Source organism: Bactrocera dorsalis, chromosome 1 (assembly GCF_023373825.1).
Source record: "Bactrocera dorsalis isolate Fly_Bdor chromosome 1, ASM2337382v1, whole genome shotgun sequence".
NCBI classification, from domain to species: domain Eukaryota; kingdom Metazoa; phylum Arthropoda; class Insecta; order Diptera; family Tephritidae; genus Bactrocera; species Bactrocera dorsalis.
This window is the reverse complement of record NC_064303.1, coordinates 3,461,993-3,484,955: the sequence shown is the minus strand read 5'-3', so window position 1 is coordinate 3,484,955 and position 22,963 is coordinate 3,461,993. Positions and strand designations below refer to the sequence as shown.

At 35.9% G+C, this 22,963-nt stretch overlaps 2 protein-coding genes and 2 long non-coding RNA genes across 5 annotated transcripts in view; 2 read left to right on the top strand and 2 right to left on the bottom strand.

Moving 5' to 3' along the window:
• Positions 1-22,963, bottom strand: part of LOC115066582 (uncharacterized) — a 70,524-nt gene that overhangs the window by 44,431 nt on the left and 3,130 nt on the right. The gene's annotated exons all lie outside the window — the stretch shown is intronic.
• Positions 6,404-11,863, bottom strand: LOC105232377 (uncharacterized). 2 transcript variants are annotated; one of them, XM_049460771.1, is made up of 2 exons: positions 11,706-11,863; positions 6,404-7,380 (listed from the first exon to the last, which is right to left on the bottom strand). In XM_049460771.1, the coding sequence occupies exons 1-2, from the start codon at positions 11,757-11,759 to the stop codon at positions 6,559-6,561; spliced, it is 876 nt and encodes a 291-aa protein (XP_049316728.1). In that variant the 5' UTR covers positions 11,760-11,863; the 3' UTR covers positions 6,404-6,558. The 2 variants fall into 2 exon arrangements, with proteins under 2 accessions (XP_049316728.1, XP_011212339.2); XM_011214037.4 differs by lacking the exon at positions 6,404-7,380 and adding an exon at positions 10,803-11,643.
• Positions 15,172-16,040, top strand: LOC125779502 (uncharacterized). The gene is made up of 2 exons (XR_007423284.1): positions 15,172-15,678; positions 15,735-16,040. It is a non-coding gene; the product is annotated as an uncharacterized LOC125779502 (long non-coding RNA).
• LOC125779491 (uncharacterized) lies at positions 17,625-19,085 on the top strand. The gene is made up of 2 exons (XR_007423280.1): positions 17,625-18,685; positions 18,768-19,085. It is a non-coding gene; the product is annotated as an uncharacterized LOC125779491 (long non-coding RNA).

Here is a 22,963-nt window from a genome sequence, read left to right as displayed (position 1 = left end):
TAATAGTGAAAGTAGGGCTAAGTTCGGGCGCAACCGAACATTTTATACTCTTGCAACGTAAGGTACTCGTATAAACCTCAACATCCTTATCCAGTGGAATAGCTAAATTCTTTAGAGACGCTTGGTATGCCGCAGCATTCAAAGTTGGATCTGTCATTATTATGTTTCACAATCTTCATACGCCGAAACTGTGTAATGGAACCCGACTGATTGTGAGACAGTTATCGAATACAAGGGGATAGCCATTTCAATTCAAACGTCTTCAGTTTCCAGGGAAAATTGCATTTGCGATGACAATCAATAGGACACGAGAATAGTCGCTAAAAGAGTGTGGCATAAACCTGGAATTGCTATGTTTCTCACACAGCCAGATATACGTGGCGTGTTCACGAGTTGCAAACCCATATTCTCTGTACATTTACGCACCAGAACGGAAATCAAACAATTTTGTTTATCAAGCTGCGCAACATTAAAAAAATATAGAAAAATCGCAAATAAATGTTTTTCAACACAATATAAATTCAACTTTATTTTCATTTCAAAACACTTAATTTCACGTCGGACAACGGCTGCTAGGTCAGCTAGTTTCTAATGAAATAAAATATAAAAGCGCGAATAACTTTTGCTAAAACTCATTTAGGGAGTGATGAAAATTTTTGGAGAAAAGTATTATGGAGCGATGAAGTGTTTGTATCAGTTTCTTTGTAGAATATGGTCAAACGAAAGCATGCCCAACAATCGAAGTGTGCTCGTCCCAATCCATAAAACGCGAGACCCCACAATCTGCGCCAATTATCGTGGAATAGGCCTCCTCAACATCGCGTATAAGGTTCTTTCGAGCTTATTGTGTGAAAGATTAAAGCCATCCGTCAACAAAGTGATTAGTCATTATCAGTGTGGTTTTAGGCCTGGAAAATCAACAACTGACCAGATATATACCATGTGCCAAATCTTGGAAAAGACCCGTGTAAAGAGGAGCTACACACCCCACCTCTTCGTTAAATTTAAAGTTCCTTTTGACAGTACGAATAGGAACTGCCTCTATGTCAGAACTTGGTATCCTCGCAAAACCAAACTCTATAAGTCACTCATTATTCCCATTATACCCGTCCTACTATACGGTGTAGAGGTATAGACGATGACAACATCTAATGAGACGACGTTGCGAGTTTTCGCGAGAAAGATTTTGCAAAAGATTTATAGTTCCTTGCGCGTTGGCCACGTCGAATATCGCATTCGATGGAACGATGAGCTGTCATTGACATAGTTCAGTGAATTAAAAGACAGCGGCTACGCTAGCAAGGTCACGTCGCGCGAATGGATTAAAACGCTCTTGCTCTGAATAACTAATCCGTTTGAAAGACTAAGTGGAGAAGGACCTTGCTTCGCTTGGAATCTCAAATTGGCGCCAAATTGCGAAAGGAGGAAATGACTGGCGCACTGTTGTTAACTCGGCTATAACCCCCTAAGCGGTGTCTTCGTCATTAAAGTAGCAGCAGAAAAGCTAAACTTCAACGAAGTTTGTAACACCAAGAAACAAACGTCTGAAACCCCGTAAAAGTATATGTACCTATGTAAATGATGAGTGTGTACATACGAAACAGCCCCTCAGTTCCTCAGAGCCTCATAAACCGCTCTCTTACCTAACTAACTGATGTGTATGGACAAATGTCGTTAATCGTGCCATCGAATGGTGAGGCTACGTGCTTTTCGAACCGCCCTCCTATGTACATATATAAATTCCTACAATTACTAAGTCAATAATTAATCTTTTTAGCGCAAATAATATAAAGTTCTTATTTTATGAAAATACTCAGTATTGCAATAAACCGCTAAATCCATACTGTGAAATCAGAAATATGTAATTATTTTTTTTTATTTATGGACAACCACAGATAACTCGTTTCCATCCTTAAACATTAATTTCGATTGCACCGATAACCTTTCACAAATAAAACAAAAATTCTTAACAGAACTTGATTTTGATAACTCAGTTTGTATGACAGCTATGTATGTATGTATATGCAATAGCAATCTCTCATACAACCGATTCCTGACGGTCTAGTTCAAGTATATGCAGTCAGATGGGCGAAAGAATGGACAGACAGACAGATGGACATGACAAATCCGACTCAGCTTGTCAAGCCGGTTATGTATACTTATACAATATTATAATATTATACCACGTGCATCCCAAAAAACTGATGTCGTAACCTTTGCAGCGGACCTTTTCGTCTTTCCACGCCGGAGAAACGGTTTATCATGTGCAGACTTCGGTGGGAAATGATGAAGCTATGTTTCTATTATCACACACCGACGCAAAAACTCGGTTTTATTACGACTAAAGAGCACTCAAACACTTCTCAGAATCAGTTATTCGTTGTTTTTGTTGGATTACGAACTTGCGAAGCACCCACTTTGCGCAAAGCTTTCGCCTCTTTAAACTTAGCAAATATCTTTTCATCGGTGGATTTCCCTGAGCCCAAATTCAACAGCATTTCCCCCAAAAATTCATGCTTTATTAACACACGAAATGCTCTATGATTCATTTTTTTGTAAACTAACACAAGTTGCTTCAAATGCTATATCTCATTAACTAATAATTATAATGCAACTAATAGAAATCATGTAGTAGTAGTATTATCTATGTATCAGCCACAGTGAAGCGTGGACAGGTCCTCTAGTATATATATTTATATATTACCATCCTTTCTGTCCAGTTAATAAAGTTTTCCGCTTAATAGAGAGCGTTCAACTATGACACGACATTCATCGTTGTATTTTCTGTTGCCACGTCTTAAGCAGAGATCCAAGACTCATCGCCATTCATAGGTTTCATGACATATTGTAGTGGCTGAAGTAAACAGATGCACTGCAGCAACATTCATTAATCATATACTATTCATTCGTGACGCTACGCTTCCTTGTAAGTGGGAAATTAAAAATTAATTAGATGTAAGTCATTTTCATTGCAACGTTAAAGTTCAAAGATTTTATTAAAGTAATATGAATATTAGGCTGCTTCAAAAAATTTTTTTAAATCTTTTTTTCTACTTTTACCTCCTCAGATGTTAGTGATTGACAAACAAAAAATTTTCTCTCAAGCCAGGCGCTGTAGCTTTATTCTAAAGGGTCGCTAGTTTTTTTTTTTAGGTTCCCATACATTTACCATAGAAATTTTCGTTTTTTCATTAAAACTATGATTTCACCAACTATTTTTCGTTCCTCAAAAATTACCATAACATATTCATAAAGTTCACTTTTCAAACTTTAAAAATTTTATGGTTTATTTTGAGAAACGAAAATTAGTTGGTGAAATCTTAGTTTGAATGAAAAAACGAAAATTCCTATGTTAAATGTACGGGAACTTAAAAAAAAATAGCGACCCCTTAGATTAAAGCTACAGCGCCTGGCATGATGGAGTATTTTTTGTTTGTCTATCACTAACATTTGTGGGGGTAAGGTTGATCAAAAAATGTAAGAAATTTTTTTAAAGCACCCTAACATATATATAAAAAATTTTATGAGAAATTTTATACAGGTTGGTCAGTAAATAATGTAAATAAGTATAGCATAAGAGAGATCTTGGTATATAAGTTCGTATCATGTTAGGTATAGTTATATAGTACTAGAAATATGTCCAAAACTCATCGAACAAATCCCATTTATCATCAGCTGGGACCTCATTGAAACGTCTGTTCAGATCGACTAAGCCGACCTCCGTCAGTCGCTCCCACGGCGTTAGCGTAGCCGTTTGAATACTCAATATGCAGATTTTCGGTAAATAGATATAATGCTTCACGTCTCTCACTTAATCTCAAACTATTGTCCGCTAATTCGTCTGAGTAGCTGAGGCTGTAAGAACGGTAATCATTCTGAACTCGCGACTCTGCCAGCTGTAAGGTATTAAACATTACATTAGTTTTTTGTGTGATATAATTTTCAAGGACCTAACGTACCTGAAAAGCTGCGCAGGCAGAAAATACCACAATGATGCTCCAGAAATTCACCATGTTTGCTCTACTTATAATCTTTGCTGACCTTAGCTGCTTCTTTAATTTCGAGTGTGTTTTCAACAACTGAATAGACAGATAATCAAATCGCAACTTTATATAGTATCATAAGTCGGTACATTCTTCCTTATTCATCGTAAATATTTAATTTTTCTAAGATCTTATATCATTTACATTTAATTAGCGGTGGCAATGCTTTCATAAAAACCAGTTTTGCTACGATTTAGCTGTTCTATATACTCCCACGTTCTGTTAATATCTGTATCAGTACCTATATATAGATCGATTTTAAATTCGTTTCCTATGAAATCTTGGCTGTAACAGCTGTAGATAGTTAAAAACCAGGTCGATTTACTGCTTACTGCAACTATTATTAAGAAATTATTATAACACAAATTTACTTCATATTTTTCACAACTCTTTAATGTTAACCTTTGTAAATTTGCATATCATCTGTTTGTCAGCCAAAACCTGCAGGTATCCATATTGGTCCCATCTCACATCTTTAAGGGCACTCAACGGATTTATACATAACAATGCCCAAGAAATGCTAAAAAAAAAATCGTATATAGTATACTAATGCTTACTACGCATTTGAATTTTATGGTGACCAATAAAAATGTCTTAAAGCTCGACATTAGTATGACTTTGATATCAAGGAAATGTGTGATAAAAATTAGTTCTAAAATCATACTGTTTTATTTACAACTTTGCCAAAAATTAATTTCTTTCCAAATCCTTTGATTGCTTATGACCTATACTCATCTACTAACTGTTGAAATTTAATTATAGATGAATCCTTTGTCTGTTATGCTCAGCACCGTGAGGAGACCTTTTTGGGCCGTCCCTGCGAAAACCAGCTGCTAAAAGCTGAATTTCCAGAAAAAATTCAGACAATAATATGATCATCTTTTTCCAAATATTTTTTAATGAAATAATACATATATTATATGAAAAAATGGTGAAAGTAGTAGTAGGCTTGCAACTTGCAGGAATCAAAACCATGGAAATACCTTAAGATATAAACCTCAACCGTAGCGATATATTCGGCATAAGGTTTGTTACAAATAATTATATGTTTGTATATTACATACAGCTTTGTACAGAAAAATAGCACACTTATTGATGCAAATATTTGAGGGAAAATTTTCCTTATCTACTATATAATAATAAGTCGGGTTTTCCTTTCTGACCCTATAACTCCAGAACGCACGAACCGATTTCCACGGTCTTGCATTCGTTGGAAAGGTCGGGTTTATAGCAAAGAAAATTCAGGAAAAATTTCAACAGAAAAGCGGGAAAATCTTTTTTTTACATACAGCGTCATCTGTGATACATAGCATGTACCACAAACCAATATTTTAAGTAGATGGCGCCGGTACGTGGTACATTGTTTGACAGCTACTCATTGTTCTCTGCTCAGTTAATTTCATGTGACAAACCGATATTGTGTCCACTGTGAAATTGTGGCAAAAAAATTAAAAAAAAAAATAAGTTATTCGTTTCTTAACATTTCAATTGGAAACCATCAAATCAATCACGTGTATTGTGCAAATTTTTATTCAATTTCAACAGCAGGCATTTGTCGTTAAGGTGGTAAGTTGAGCTCTGTAAATTATGTGGATCGTGCAAAATGCGTAGAGGACGACGTGCGAACATCGGCCGCCGCACAAGAAAGACAAAATATAATAAGAGAAAATGCCCGATTGAGACAAAGTGTGAGGACACGAAGATCATTGGCGTCATATAATCGCTTGGCATTCCAATATGATCCCACTGCAAACTACAGTGATGATGAAAATTTAGATATTGGACTAATGACGACTATTTGCCGATATTACAAAGCGTTAAAGTTCAAAAGAAAAACGGCTGGATTGTGCTGCGCAAGTGGAAAAGTCAAACTGAATCCATTACTTACACCACGACAGCCACTGAAACCATTGTCCGATGGAAGTGATCCCGATTCCAGCCATTTTCTTCAACACATCCTTGGATACAATAACTGCTTTCGCATGACTTCCCTTGGGGTCTAATATCATTCGAGAAGGCGGCTTCATGTCGCCTTGCAAGGTAAAAGATACACATAACCAATGGCACACGATCAGAAGTTACATCTTATTCTTCAACAAATGATTGTTTGCAATTACAGATACAAGGACAAACATATATTGATTGTAGCCCAACAGCTGAACATGTGCGAAGATTCAATGCACCCACCGTTAATGATGTTGCTGCAATTATTGTTAGCAATCCAACTACTTGTTAATCGCGAGAAATTCTCGTTCAGCGAAAAAGCAATATCAAGCATCGTGTAAACGAGACACATCGTTTCAACGATGCGTTACAATATCCAATCATTATGTCAAAAAAGTTATTCAAGAGATAAATAGTTATGTTCAAAGCATAGTACAAAAATAAAAGTAATTTATTGACATTTTTGTATCTAAAACTTGTTTTTAAGACTTTAATAAAATTTCTACAAGTCAACAAATAATATCATCTTATACAAAATTAGAGAGATCCGTTTATAAAAGCTCCGATTACGTTAGTTATAGCTCTCTGTTAAATATTTCCAAAAATCAGGGAACAAATCCCATCGGTCAACAGTTGTGTCGTCGTTAAACCGCTTGTTCAGATCGACTAAGTCGGCCTCCGTCAGTCGCTCCCACGGCGTTAGCGTATCCACAAACTGATTGAATGCTATGACAAATTTATCGGTAATTGCAGACATTTCATCGCCCAGCTCGTAGCGCATGTCCATCCAACCAACTTTTCTGAGCGCGGCAACCACCTCTAGTGGCTCATTTACAGGTTCATCAAGCTCATGATTCAGTTTAGTGACAATTTCTGAGGCTTCTTCTAAGTTATCGGGTTCTATATCGAAGCCTTCCAATTCTTTTAGAGTAGCTTTTAGTTCAGTTAGTCGCTTTTTAACATCGTCACTCTTCTCGGTTAACGATTCGAGTTCATGAATAAGTTTCTTCATGACGTTCCTTGTTTTACTAACGTAATCTTTCGAATATTCCAACAAGAGATAGTAGGTTAATACATGTAATGCTTCACGTCTTTCACTTAAGCTGAAACGTATCTTCGGTGTACTCGTAGTTGCGCTAGGGGTTGTGATCTCCACATTTGATTCGGTTGATTCGTTTACTCTTGAATGTTGCACGTGAGGTACTATATTTGCTTGCGTCTCTTGCGTTGCACGCGTAGAAGTAACCGAAGTGTCCTCATACAAATTTGTCTGTATAAATGTGCTCGAATCATCTTTCGAGGAGTCGCTTATACTATTTGATATGTCCGATAATTCGTCGGAGTCGCTGAGGCTGGTTGGACGGTAAGCGTGCTGAATTCGCGACTCAGTCAGCTGTAAAGCGCAGCAAAAACATTGCATTACTTTGTGGCATAATTTTGTAGGAGCTAACATATCTGGATTGCAGCGCAAGCAGAAAATACCACAAATATGCCCCAGAATTCCACCATTATTGCTATACATAAAATATCTGCTGTACTCAGTTGCTTCTTACGTTGCGAGTGTGCTTTCAACAACTGAATGATCAGGCAGTCAATGTGCAATTTTATATAGCATTATAAGTACATTATTCATTATTAATCGTAAATATTTTATTTTTGTAACATTTCAACACCATTTCCATTTAATTTGCGGTGGTAATGCGCGCTTTGATAAAAACAGGTTTTGCTGCGATTTAGCTTTTCTCGGTACTTGTACGTTCCGTTGTTATCTGTTTCCGTAACTGTATATACATCGATTTTACTGCTTATGAGTTTGTGATGTGTCCAGATGATAAAATGTTCTAAAGATTCAAACAATACCAGTGGTCCAATTAACAATTATTTAACATACAAACATTCGACTCAAATTTCGGCTCAGCTTGAGACTTCTTAAAGTTTCGAAGCAAAAAGTAGTCGCCCGAAGCAAAATCTTCTTCGTAGCCTAATTCGTCGGTGAAGATAGGGGACCGTCTTCGCCATAATTCAGCTTATTATAACCCTGTGACAAATCAAATAAGCCAAACTAATTCTCCAGGAAGCCAACTTAGAAACAGAGAAAATTGTGGCCATTCCCTGACTAGTTGATAGGACAGTCTTCGTCATCTTCAAAGTTAGTTCGTCTTTAAAGTTCACTGTTTCGAACTGAAACAACGCATGAACTCCATCTGATTGCACCTAAAAAATGCCAAAACTCTTTGTGGAGTGATCTCAAAGTTGTTCTTCTTATCTTGAGTGAGGAAACGCGGTAATCTGGTTGCAATGCGACCGTAGAGAACATTTTCAACTGACAGTCTGTCAATAGAAGATCGTGGACAGTATGTAACACCTTTTTTTCATCGTCAGGTAAATAGTAGGTATAGGATGGGTCCTAACACATCACCTTGGGGAACACCAGCATTTATTTTCTTTAAATCAGAGTACACATCTACATGCTTAAACCGAAAAAACTGTCAGAAAGGTATGCTTTAAGATATTGTAATATTCTTTCTCTAAAAGCATCTTAATTTTGTTTCCAGTAAATATATACGTATTGTAGATTAATAGTAGTGTTCATTATAGCCGTAATTTTACGTATAAAGTTTTGAGGAAGCTGTTTTAGTATTTCGCTGGTAATAAGGTCAAACCAAGGTGATTTATTAGACTTCAGTCTTTTTATTTGTGCTTGCTCAGTTTTGATACATTGTAATTTTTACCGTTTTAGTGTTTAGTATAGCCTCCTTTGGCCGCAATCATCGCTTCAATCCTCTGGGGATCGCTATTTACTAAATCTTCACATTCTTGTTCGAGGTCCATACTTACTACATACACATTTAGCCTTTCCGCTTTTGTTTCCGGTGGACTACCATAATTGTGTACCACTTTTTTTTAAATAAAAAACAGGTCAAATTTTCGAGCGAATTATTTAACTGATTTAATTGAACTAAAGCGTATTTTATAGACAATTTTATACTCAAGTGGTCTCTCAAACTCAAAAATTTACTTCTTTCGTTTCAGATAAAAAGCATAGTCAGGAAGTTGACGGCCGCAAAAAAATGTCAATCAACGGGATCGTTGATTTTTCTGCCATTTTGCTTTTTTTGACATAAAATAGTTTTTATTTTATAGGTCAATAATACCTCTTAATATACAAAAAAATCGAATGTGATCTGATTTTATTCTTCCATAATAAAATTGGAAAAAAATTCTCTTTTTTCATGGTACTAAAGGTATCTCCCCCCCCCACTAATATGTTTATATATAGTATACATTCACATCCATATTTCCCTCTACTAAAACTAGATCCCCAACACCACTTAAACGAAAGCCAAAGAAATGATTTTATCACCCCCAAATTCGAGTGTTGGGATGAAATCGCGGCTGGTAATGGTCTTTAATGACTTCTCCTAAATGTAACGTATTCCTTCTGAACCCTGAAGACTAAGTCCAAAATACAATCGCCCATTGTTCTGGAGTCCAGTTTTGATGCGCTTTAGCAAATTCTACACGTAGTAAGTCCTCTTCAGTTCTTTTTGAATCTCAGTACCTGATGTTACTGCTCTCGAGGTCACCAGTCTGTTGATAGTTCGTCTATCGTGGATATTTAAAACAGAGAAGTTCAAGTGTTTCGATTTTCATATAATATTAGTACTCGGTAATCGACTAGATGTACCTTGAGATGCTTCGAATTTGGATCGTATGCAGTAACAATGATTTCAGCATTGCCCGACTTTGCTCCTAGAGTGGTAGCATAAATAACATAATCAATTGAAAAAGAAATATAGAAAATCACAGGTCAGGCGAGACCGGTCCGTTAATTCAGTCTTTGACCGTGTTTTTCTGAAATAATTTTTTACATTTCTTCTAAATAGGATGACCTCGTGATTGATCGAGGGATTTTTTTTTCGATTACAATTAAATACATTTTAAAATAAGTTTTAAGTCAGGAACGCCTAAGTTCGTGTGCAACCGAACATTTTGCAACTTACAGGAATTAAAACCATAGAGGGTATAAACATCAACTAGAGGATCGGAATGCGTGCAATTTTATATGTCCATATACTGCGTGGCCAAATGTGCCTCCCCACACCACATTGGCACACAACATTATGCAGATGCACAACACTGACACAATGCATTTTACAACACACATTACACATCATTCACCATACCAACACCCAGACCGAACCTCAACAAAAAGGAACAAGGATTAGCGGCCCAGTCTCTTTTTTGATACCGATCGCACAGAAACGATGACGCGTTGTTCGACCAATTCGGTAGTCAAGTTAAGATTTTCAAATTATCAGTTTCAAAATTTTGTAAAGACAGTATTTCCGCGATCGAGTGAATAAAAAAAAATTGTAATTCCGTAAAAAAACACGTAGGTATTTTATTTTTTCCTTTTGGTTAGTGCAAGTGGTCGATTTTACACTGTGCTTAATTCACACACTGAGTAGACATATTCGGCATAAGGTTTGTTCGAAAACCGAAAATAATTATATGTAGTATCTTGTATCTCTTTTCGCCAATACCACATACCATATGCTAAAAAAATTTTCTCTGGATTTCATTAGAAAAATAAAATACAATTTTTGACGAACAAGGTTTTGACGCTTATGTCAAAAAAGTGCTCTATTTTAGAAATAAAAACGTCGTACATAAGTATAAAAATTTAGGCCTTGATGAAATTTATAAATTTAAAACCTGATTTTACGACTTTATATAAATCTTTTTATTTAACAAATTTTTATATTTCTTCAATGTTAAGTCAACAAATAATATTATTCTATATAAAAGAGATCTGCTTATACAAGTTCTTATTACGTTAGTTATAGCTCTCTGTTACATATGTCCAAAACTCAGTGAACAAATCCCATTTGTCATCAGTTGGGACCTCATTGAAACGTCTGTTCAGATCGACTAAGCCGGCCTCCGTCAGTCGCTCCCACGGCGTTAGCGTAGCCACAAATTTATTGAATGCTTTGCCAAATTTATCAGTAATTGCAAGTGTTTCATCGTCCAACTCGTAACGCATGTCCAACCAACCAACTTTTCTGAGTGCGGCGATCACTTGTGGTGGCTCATCCTCAGGGTAATCAAGTTCGTCAATTAGTTCATGGACAATATCGACGGCTTCTTCTAAGTCATCGGATTCAATGTTAAAAGCCGTCAGTTCTTTTAGAGTATTATTTAATTCAATTAGTCTCTCTTTAACATCGTCACTTTTCGCCCTTGACGCTTCGAGTTCAAGGATAAGTTTCTTCAAGATGTCACGTGGTTTACCCACGTAATTTTTCCGATATGTAGCTATGAGATTTCCGGTAAGTTCAGTTAATGCTTCACGTCTTTCAACTAAGCTCAAACGTATCTTCCGTGTAGTTGCGCTAGGGGTTGTGATCTCCACATTTGATTCGGTTGATTCGTTTACTGTTGAATGTTCCACGTGAGGTACTGTATTTGCTTGCGTCTCTTGCGTTGCACGCGTAGAAGTAACCGAAATGTCCTCATACATATTTGCTTGTATAAATGAACCTGAATCATCTTTGGACGAGTCGCTTATACTATTTGATATGTCCGATAATTCGTCGGAGTCGCTGAGGCTGGTTGGACGGTAAGCGTGCTGAATTCGCGACTCAGTCAGCTGTAAAGCGCAGCAAAAACATTGCAATACTTTGTGGCATAATTTTGTAGGAGCTAACATACCTGGATTGCAGCGCAAGCAGAAAATACCACAAATATGCCCCAGAATTCCACCATTGTTGCTATACATAAAATATCTGCTGTACTCAGTTGCTTCTTACGTTGCGAGTGTGCTTTCAACAACTGAATGGTCAGACAATCATTGTGCAATTTTATATAGCATCATAAGTACATTCATCATTATTAATCGTAAATATTTTATTTTTGTAACATTTCAATACCATTTCCATTTAATTTGCGGTGGCAATGCGCGCTTTGATAAAAACAGGTTTTGCTGCGATTTAGCTTTGCTCGATACTCTCATGCTCTGACATTATCAGTATCAGGAATTAACTTTATGCATAAGAAGGCGTACTTGTGTATGAATTGATTTAAAACTTGTTTTCTATTAATAATGTTTGTTGTGGATGTTTTACTTTGGTAGTTGGAGTACAGACCCATTTAGCATTTATGAGGGAGATTCCCATATTTTTATGATTAGTTGTTCCTACTAAGTTGCTTATGACACAAAGAACACACAAATGGCTCAATTCACGATAACTTAACATACTTTCAACTAAAACGCCTGCCCTCTTGGGGAATTTTTAGGTTTGGAGACAAAAAGAAGTCATATGAGGCAAAGTCTGTGGAATACGGTAGTCAAGCAGAAGTTTAGTAGTGTACTATGACCAATTTGACCGTGGAGAGGCGAAATAAGAGACCCCACTGCTATTAATATGATTATTGATTTTCAAAGAGTTATACTGTTATATGTATTTTAGACCATACATGATTTTGTTATTAATATCTAAGAAGCATGACAACTAATCTTTATGATGAATAATTTTTTTTTACTATCTTAAGTTTTTATGAGTTAAAAGTATTAAAAAAATTAGTAAGAGAGCTTTGTTACCAACATTTACGTATTATTTTGTGCTCCAAAAATGTGACAATTTTCAAGAATATATAATCTATACGATTTTTGTAACGAAGCAAATGGGTCTAGTGGCGAACGAGAGCAAGACGAAATATCTCCTGTCATCAAACAAACAGTTGTCGCAGTCGCGACTACGCTCCCACATCACTGTTGACAGTCATAACTTTGAAGTCGTAGATGACTTCGTCTATCTTGGAACCAGCATCAACATCAACAACAACGTCAGCCTCGATATTCAACGCAGAATATCTCTCGCCAATAGGTGCTACTGCGGACTAAGTAGGCAATTGAGAAGTAAAGCCCTCTCTTGACGAACAAAAACCAAACTCTATGAGTCACTTATTATTCATAGTTCGGCCAATTAAGAGAAAGCGGCTACGCTGGCTAGGTCATAACGTCCGAATGGAAGAAAGTACTTCAGCTCTGAAAGTTTTCGACGCAGTACACCCAGGGGAAGCAGAAAAAGAGAAAGTCTCCACTGGGTTGGAAAGACCAGGTGAAGAAAGAGAAGGTTAACCTTGGAATGTTCAAAATAAAAAATATAGTATGAATAGTAGCAGACATCCGAAAATATTATAATTTTAAAGTAAATGTGTATAATCTATAAGATTTTGTTTTAAACTAATGTTTAGAAGTTTGGAAAAACTAAATTACATGATCAGGCCCGTAGACAGTAAATAGTTTCGACATGAAGTTAATCGCAAGTTTCATGTACCGTTGCACTCACAGGTCGACGAACTCAATTATAATATAGTCTTATCTTATATACATATAAATAAAGTTTTTTGCATATGGCATTTTTGCTACTGTAAAATCAAGCTGAAAAGCTCTTAGCTAGTATTGAAGCTTTTTCTAAATTTGCAATACATTTGCTTTCAGTTTTATTTTTATTTGTTGTGCTGGGTGAGTTCAAAACCCTGCTTGACCTAAAGCTATTGACTGAGCGATTAACTATATCGGCGCATGAAGAATATGCGGCAAATGAAATAATGAATGGAAGGGGTTGAGTGGTAATGCTTAGAAAGATTTAAATTCTAGTTTTCGAATTTTCAATGCTGACCACTACGAAAAAGCGCCAAAACTTCAAAATTTCTTAAGAGCTCAGTAGGCTAATCTGGCCTGTTTTTTTTTGACATTTTTTTCATAGAAATTTTTATTCTACAATAGAATTTTTTTCACATATCATGAGGTACATATGTATATCGTGGAGTGTATAAAATTTGTTTTTTGAAATTTTTTGATGGCATCTGTCGGAGAAATGGCTGAGTGAATGAGATGCGGTTTTTCACTGGCGGACACGATTTCTCATCCCGAAACACAAAAACCCAATTTATTCATCAAAATACGTTAATGGTTATCGTCTTTATTAGAATGATGAAAAAATGTTGATAAATAAAAAAGTAATTAACCTTCTTTTTTTTTAATTTTTCTTCATGTTTTTTTTACATATATTTAGTTACAACATTGTCAATAAATTATAAAAAATTATGAATCTAGTAGGGACGAGACCCAGGCGTTTTGTAAACATTAAAAAAAATTAGGCAAATCGATTGAGTAGTTCGAACGGAATCATGTCCGCCAGTTTAAAAAAGTGTGTTTTAGGAAAACGAGTTCAAAAGTTTGAGGTGTGCACTTCGGGCTCTCTGAGCGTCGAGCGGTATTATTATTTTTGGGCCTTTTTCGAAACCTTCCAATGGTAAAGTGGGTTTATACATTAATTGTAAGGGTATAAGGGGACAGAAAATGCAAAAAAATAAAAATTTTTTTTGAAAAAAGATACTACTGACCCCTTAACATTACTTACTTCCTGAATGCAACATATAATGTTTAATTAAATTTAATGTAAATCCCTCAAAAATATCAAAAGAATAATAATATTTAATTATCTCTAATATATGTATATTTATTTTGAATTTTCTAACAGTTGCTTAAAAATAGTTTAATATTACGCATAGTATTTGGTTTTAAGTATGACAGTGTTCAGTCTTGTCCCGCACTGCTTGAGTTCTCCTCTTGTGGTCCACAGTTGCAAAGTATGTGATACAAGTCTTTTTGCACCGAATTGGCATTGGCAAAATTCGTGAATGAACGCAGATTCGGATCATTTTTCACGTTGGCCGTGGACACAGCGCTCACCGAATTGCTTATCACCACGCCCTCGGGACGCGCCGCCGCCAACTGTAAGAGATTTAAGAAATTATAAGAATTTGTTTATGTGAAAAAATGTATTTAGTTCCAAAAAATACCTTCAGTGACAGGCAGAGGCAGAGCAGAAGCACGCAAGTCAAGGATTTATTCATGATGAGTTGTTTTTATTTTTGGATTTTTAGCGCTGTTGCTGCGTGTGAGCTATCGTGATGAACTGATGCAAATATTCCAGTGATGTTGCTTTTTATACACATGCAATTTGCGCTTAATGAACTTTTGTTTCAACAGAACTAAGCAATTATAATAGCGTTGAATATGTGTGTGGCCAAAGTTTAGCTTTGTCATTTCAAACTCAAAATTCACGGAAACTAGCTTCAGCTGATAGTGAGCAATAAAGATGTGCATCACACAAGCAGGTGTCTGTGAGGGCAATAGTTGATGCGATTATGATTGGGAATTCGCTATAAATGGCGCGATAAGCGAGAATTACATTTTATGTAAGGTGAAAATGAGTGCGCAAGCAACGGTACAGTAGTTGGGAAGATTTAATAATAGAAAATACCCCACCATTGCAGCTTTGAAAGCTGTAAGCTGGCATGCAAAATTTCAAAAGATTTTAATTGCCGCAGGTAATTGCATTCAAAGTATTCTAGGCAGTTAATGGGTGGGTTTATTTGCCGCTTGTCTGTGAAATGCACGTGCTGCAGACACAGGTGTGCGGCCAGAAGCCGCAAGTATGACTCAGATATTATGTTTACTGTTATAAAAAGCTAATGTTATTATTTTCATTAAGCATTTCCTAATCAACACTGCTGGATATCGCACCCACTAGTCGACACACGCACAAAAATGACAAAATTTATTAATCTGTCCTTAGTACTGTTCAGCATCTGCCTCTGCCTACTGTTGCAGGTATGTATAGATGATTTCTTTAACATAACAATATATAAGTATTTATTTGTTTACAGTTAGCCGAGTCGCGTCCTCTAGAAATCACTATTGAAACACATGCGAGCGCCTCCGCGACCGCGTCGGTGTACTACAGTGATGGTGTGCGTACTTTTAGCAACGTTGCCACATCGAGCGTTGTACAGAACAACATTTTTCACATTCTGCTGTCGAGATGATGAAATGTGGCCGGAAATCATATGGAATTATGGCATTTAGTGACTTAATTACTTCAACTGAGACTTGTGAACTAATAGTTTTACATAATTCTAAATATATTATATATATAAATAAATTTTCCTTTATAAACTAGTATTATAAAAATATTTTAAGGTTTTTTCTAAAATATGGATTGAGTTATTTCCACACCTGTTGTATATTACTGGGCGTACTTTTGACATTCTAGGGTAATTTTTTCATGCAGAAATATTGGAGAAGTAACAGAGTTTCTCCCAGAACGTCTTGAGAAAAAACACTTTGCGGTATTCACCATAACTTGCCTGGAAATTATCCGAAAACAAAAAACTAAGAAAAATTAGTCAAATTATAATTAAATCTTTCCCCATCGTTCTCTGATAAATTTTTTTTCATTTAAAAATTTTTGGCGGCCATTTAAAGTGAAAACTGCTATTTTCTACTGAAAAATTCCGCCATTTTGCGGGTGGAAAACACCCTTGAAGTAAAAAAAAAAAATAAAAAATGGTAGGGAAGGTATTTTATGTGTCAAAAATGTGTACAAAGTTTGAAAAATCGGTTTAAATAGATTGGAAATGATAGTGAAACAAGTAAAGAAGAGCTAGATTCATTTCATACCCTTGGAACTTGCAAAGATAAAAGTCAGGAAAGTACCTTGAGGTACATAAGGTTTGATATGGGTTCTGGGGTAAGTTTTCACACGATCTTATTCATTTTAAGAATTGATATGTACCGTTATAAGAAAAACACGTTATCTCAATTTGATTAGAATAACTACACATTGGCCGAAATAGTCGGTATAAAGGCACACCGATATTCGAAAATCTTTTTATTAGGTATATGGGAGCTAAAGGACCCCATTCAGTCCATTTGTAGTACACAGATACACTATTTACTATCAGCAAAAGATTCTCTTGGAATTTCAATTATATAGTATATCACACACTTTGACCGATAATTTCGGTAAAAAATCAACTATTGATACTGGGGTCTACATATTCGGTACCTAGAGATTTGAACAGCTTTATTTTGATTCAGAAAATTTGTGATAAGGTGACACGCCTGAAATGCACTTCTTGTGACAATTGATCCATTCTTGATTTGTATACTGGAAAGTGAAAGACTATAACTTTGGTGATTTAAGAGATTTGTACAGTAAACTTACTAGAGGGCGGGGTCCCGCCTATTTTCCAGAATTTTTTTCTCCCGCGTGCCCTACGAAATATGAAAATATAAGAACTAGATGAACAAAAAACTCGATTAATAGTACAATACAATATGATCTGACCTGATTTCCTTGTCAAAAGATTACTGTAAAACAGTAGAAGAAGTGGACTTATTTCAATGCTATGTATTGTCATGAAACACAATTGCTAAAAAAAGAGGTCACATTTATTATTTTTCTCTCACTCTGACAAAAAAATTGTCCCAAATGAAATATTAGCTGTCTTCAATTCACAATTTCTCTGCTCTATTGTCAAAAAAGTTATATGTAAGAGTAACAACAAAGATGTCACGTTCAATTCGAGCGTGAGAGTACCACTAGTATTGCCCGATTCAACGACTGGTATAGTTTGATTCGTTGGAAAGTAAGGCTTTAAGACTCGAAGGTAGCTATTGTGAATGCTGATTTACCGTTATATTTAAGGAAATCGCCTCCGAAAATATTTTGAAGGTTTAGTACGGATTTAATTGCAGTAGGCTTAAACTAGAGACCATGTATAGCATAGAATAAATTTTTAAATTTTTTTGGTATTGATTATTTTGAGATGGATAAAATTTTTTAATTCAAAAACAGAGCTGTATGATTATGATTTCAAACCACATTTTGGCTGATGCATAGCTTCCTTGCTCTTTGTGGCGTCTGTTGTATCATGGTTAAAAATAGAGTTTTTCTTTTTCAGCTGACTCCTGCAACCTGTTGCTTTTTTAGTACTATCCCAACTCTCATGTACTACTTATAATGATTTTCGTTTTTCTAACAAATCATATGACGAATATGTCGGTCAGTATATGAGCGCTTGGATTCCGATCCTCTGCTTGATATTTTACGCCTTAAGCTATTTCCATGGCTTTGATTCCTACAAGAGTAGAAAATGTTCGTTGCACCTGAACTTAGCCCTTCCTTGCTTATTTTCTTGTGTTTTTTGATTTCAAGTGAGTATTGGGGTCGAACCTACATAGTACTTACGTATTACTTGTATGCTCCATACAATCCAACAGCGCGAAGCCCCTATGATTGGGCATTAAATTAATCACTTGATAAGAAATCATTATCAACGCAATTAGGTTTTACAATTTAATTTCAATAACCGCTGCATATATATGTACATACTTTCTATAAGTAGTGCCAGAAATTCAAAATTCAATAAACAACAATTATGGTAGGGAAAAATCAATCAGCTATCACTAATTAATAAATCCGTCATAATATTCCAGTGAAAGCTGCGACTTGTTGTTATTCCGCGAACAAATTTTCTTGACTACGTGCTCTCAAATAACAACACACATTTATACATTCTCAAGCTTAGTGGCGAGTAGCAGCCCTTAATCCACAACTATGCACGTAGACGCGTATAAAACCGTTAAAGTCAAGCGCTCGTAAGATTAGTTGTATTTGACAGCGCATGCTGCTCAGAAGTAGTTGTTATTGCGTTAGTACTTAGACAGTGAGCTTAGCGCAATCGCACTTACATACATACATACATACAAACTTGCATGCGTGTCTAAGATGATGAAATTCTGCGGTGTTTTTCTATTTTTATGGGTTTGCCTGGTATGAATGGCTTTGTTATTAAATGATTTTTTATTTATTACTTATTATATAATTTTATTATTTATTTATTATTGCTATTCAGGCAGTTGAGGCACGCCCACAGGACATTGTCATACATACCTCGGTGAGCGCAACAGCGGTTGCATCGGTGGATCAGGCCAGCAATGTGCGGACTTTCAACAATGTTGCCACCGCAAGTGCCGTGCAAAATAATGTCTATCATATTTTACTGCCACAAGGATAATTAGATATTACTTATAATAATATATTTAAGAGCGAAAGAGAAAAGAAATATTTTTTTTTTATTTTAATTTTTTTAGCAAATATTATGGTTTAAAATACTTAATTTATTATTAAAAGTAATAATGAAGTACAAAAATGAAAATATTTTGAAAAAACACATTTTTTTATTCATTTTTCTATTATTTTTTATTTACTACAGTAAGACACAAAAGTGTATGTATATACATCTACAAGTATGTATATATTTATGTATGCATAACACATAAATTTGTGCTACTAAACACAATTTAGAGCAGCTGAGTTTGCTGACCCACATATGACCTCGTTAAATTAATTGAAGGTGGTATTTTATTGCGACAAATACATTTGCACATTGAGCTTAGAAGCAGTTATTCGCATAAAAGTGCATATGCACGGGCATCTGGATGTATGCGGAGCAAGTGTAGGTGTGTGTGTAGGTATTTATGCTCGTGTGCGTATGAAGATTTGTAGCAAATTTTCAAGGCACAATATCAAGTTCATTGCTTATGTATGTACAAGCTCCAACTGCAGCGTATTAAGTATTAAGCTTCAATTGAGCTAAGAAAATTCGCGTTGTCAATTGAGCTAAGCAAACGGAGTGAAACGATTCTTAAGCGTGGGTGACTTAGCTAATTTATATGGGAGCTATGTGTATGTACGCATTTAAATACATACATACATATGGTATATAGAAGTTCATGCCGAAATGTGTTATTGGCTTGCGGCACCCGAAGAGATTGTGACATCGTGGTTCAAGTTCAATGCCCGAATCAATTGAATTGTGAAATGCGAATTTAGCAAATGTGCTGTTCGTGGGGGTGTAGTTGTGGCACGCAAAAATGTTCGAGAAGAAAATAAATTCAGGGAAATAAATTAATTAAAAAATATTAAAAAAAAAAACATTTTGTTGATGAGTTTAGAAATTGCTATGTAAGCAACTGTGGCATTGCGGTTGCCAAATTAAAAAAACGCCTGATAAAATATCAGTAAACTATAACATATCATATATATCAATAATAATATATCATCCAAGTATTACACCAATGATATATGATCAAATTTGATCCGGATTGACCACAAAAATTTCGCATATATTAATAAAAATTTGTATTATATTTATCTTTATTTATTATCTTTGTCGTATTACCCTAATCTAATTTTCCATACACTTGTTATAAGCCTTGGCTTGCCTTCGGTTCCTCGAAGCGGAAAGACCGAATTTTCTGCCCAAAAATCGGATGTTTATGACAAATTTATTCACGTAGATTCAATGGTTTTGATGGTTTTGCCCTGTGTAAGAAACTCACACCCCCGTAATAAACGAAAACGATGAATATCGCCTTGATTTTATACCGACTTTAATGGGGTTTTTTCGTTTCATCTCATTTTTATATGGTAATTCAATATATTATTAGATACTTTCGTTGTCATACTCATAAATCCCGTTTCGTGTTGTTGTTGTAGCAGCAGAAAATATTCTTGAAGTAATTTGGAGGAATGCTGACGGTTTGACAGTCCTTGGCATGTTTCGGTTACGTACTCGTAGACCAAATGTCCTTGAAACGTCTCCAGTATTGATGCGCTTGATGAATGTTTGGTCCTCAGCTGCCTTGTCAAGCAACTCGTTTGTGTCCCCTCGCACGAATTCAAGTCTTTTGGCACGGTCCAGCATTGACATATGGAAATTAAACAATATATTTCCATTGTACAATCTTGGAAAAACGAGAAAAAATATTAACATCACTTGCACTGAAACTATAATACCCTTTACAAACACGTACAAAGTCTTACTTTAAAGAACTTCGTTCCAATCGTTCAGCTTGTGTGGCTGCTATATTCTATCCAATCCAGTCTGAACATTTTCTTCGAAGACCGCTTTAGACAATAGCCACTGCCGAATATTGTGAAGATATCTTGTCAAAGGAACATTTTTTCCATATAAAGGCTTGACCCGATCACTCAGTTTATATGACCGATATTTACCATAGCAATCCTTTCTAAACAATTTCTTCGGAGAATGCAATATTGCTTTAGACAATAATCTCGGCTAAGTTTTCAGATCGATATCTCAAAAACTAAGACGCGAGTTCGCGAATCGACTCAACCCCTAATGCTGATTATTTATTTATATACATACTCCAGAGGGTCTCCAATGTTTCCTTCTAGCTGTTACGAACTTCGTAGCAAGCATTATATGTATATCCTCTTCAGGGTGTAAACATTTTATCGATCCGGCTTGCGCCTGTAGTTGAAATGAACCAGTCCGATTTAAATTTGATCCCATGATATTTTAAATATGCAGACATGCTACTAACTAAATATGTGTGTACCTATTTATGAATATAAATTAAATTAGCATGTACATTCCCACTTGGTTCATGTTCCAACTAATTAGGGGTTTCACTAGTACTGCCAACTGTAGCCCGCTGCATGCTCCTACGCATACACATGTTTCAATATAATGTATGCCAAGCACGTGTTGAATACATTCCCTAGACTCGTATAGATCTACATGAGACTCATTTGCAAATAGCTCAGTCGTGCTATATGATAACCCGATAATATGCTGACAATTTTTATTATAATTTTATTTGTTTAAGTGGAAACCTGCTGGAGATGTATATACAAATTACTAATTAAATAGCTAAAATAGCAAATGATTAATATAAAATTTTTAAAATTGCATTATTTTTAGAAATTTCCAAGCAGGTCTTAGCCATAAGTCAGTGTGTAGAGTTAAACTTCCAACGTAAATATCACAATGAACGTACTCGTATAGCTATACTAATCGATAGCCAAACGGCACTCAAAGCGATTTCTCCGAACGACGAGTTCAAATCACTATTGGTGCAGGAGTATATAGAACGACTGAATAGTCTATCAGAACGTAATCAAGTGCATCTTATTTGGGTGCCAGGTCGCAAAGGCACAGCCCGGAATGAACTGGCTAATGAGCTTGCCCACTCCGTAGCATCCACTAGCATGGTAGCAACGGAACCTTTCATTGCCGTTGGTCTCCACACCATAAAGAAGCTGCACCGCAGTGAGGAGGCAGTGGTTATGGAGAAGTATTGGCACCTATTCCTAGGCATGCTCCATGCCAAGTTTCTAATAGGTGGTTACAACCTAAAAAGGTTTATATCTGTAATCAGCCCTCCAAGAGAAAAACTCAGGCTACTTGTCGCTCAAAAAGCATTTATTCAATATGAGCCTAGCTTCTTGTGTGAATTGCCTGTTCTGTGACTTAGAGTCTGAAACACCAGAACACCTGCTAATCAACTGCCCAGCAGTCCGTAGGCGTAGGACAAACTCGCTTGGGTCCATGTTTCCCAATAGGGGACACATCGCCTTAATAACACCTGGCAGTTTATTGAAATTTATCAATTTTCTGGGCTAGTTGAGACGTTGTGACTTAGGATAGAGCACAATAGACCCTAGGTCGCGGTGCAATCCTTACTTACTTATCTAAACTAATAACTATGTCTTACTTTTTGTCCGGGGTAATCTCACAAACTACTAAACCCATTTTAGAAAAATTATACATATTGTGTTCAGTTTGGTCCAACTTGAAGGATAGCTTAGTTTATACTACTGTGAACAAATTGAAACGTGAATTTTTAGTTTATACTTCGCGTGTTTTTCGAACCGGTAAATTTTTTTCTGTACGTTGGTAGTACTGAATATTTATTAGTATTTGACCACAATCTCATACTGCATTGGTTATTCGTGATCATTTCGCCACATATTCAACTAATATCGTGCCGCAGTCACCGCAGTCGCCTGATTTACCTTCGTGTAACTTCAGGCTATTCAGCAAATCCACATGACCACGCCGAGGACACCGTTTTGACTCAATTGAGGATATAAAAACTGAATCGAAGAAGACTCTGATGGCCATGAAGACTGGAAAATTCGTTGGCATAAGTGTATTGCAGCGGGAGGGGATTACTTTGAAGGAAATGATATGGACAAAATTCACCTTTCAATTTGATCACAGTAAATAATTAATAAAAA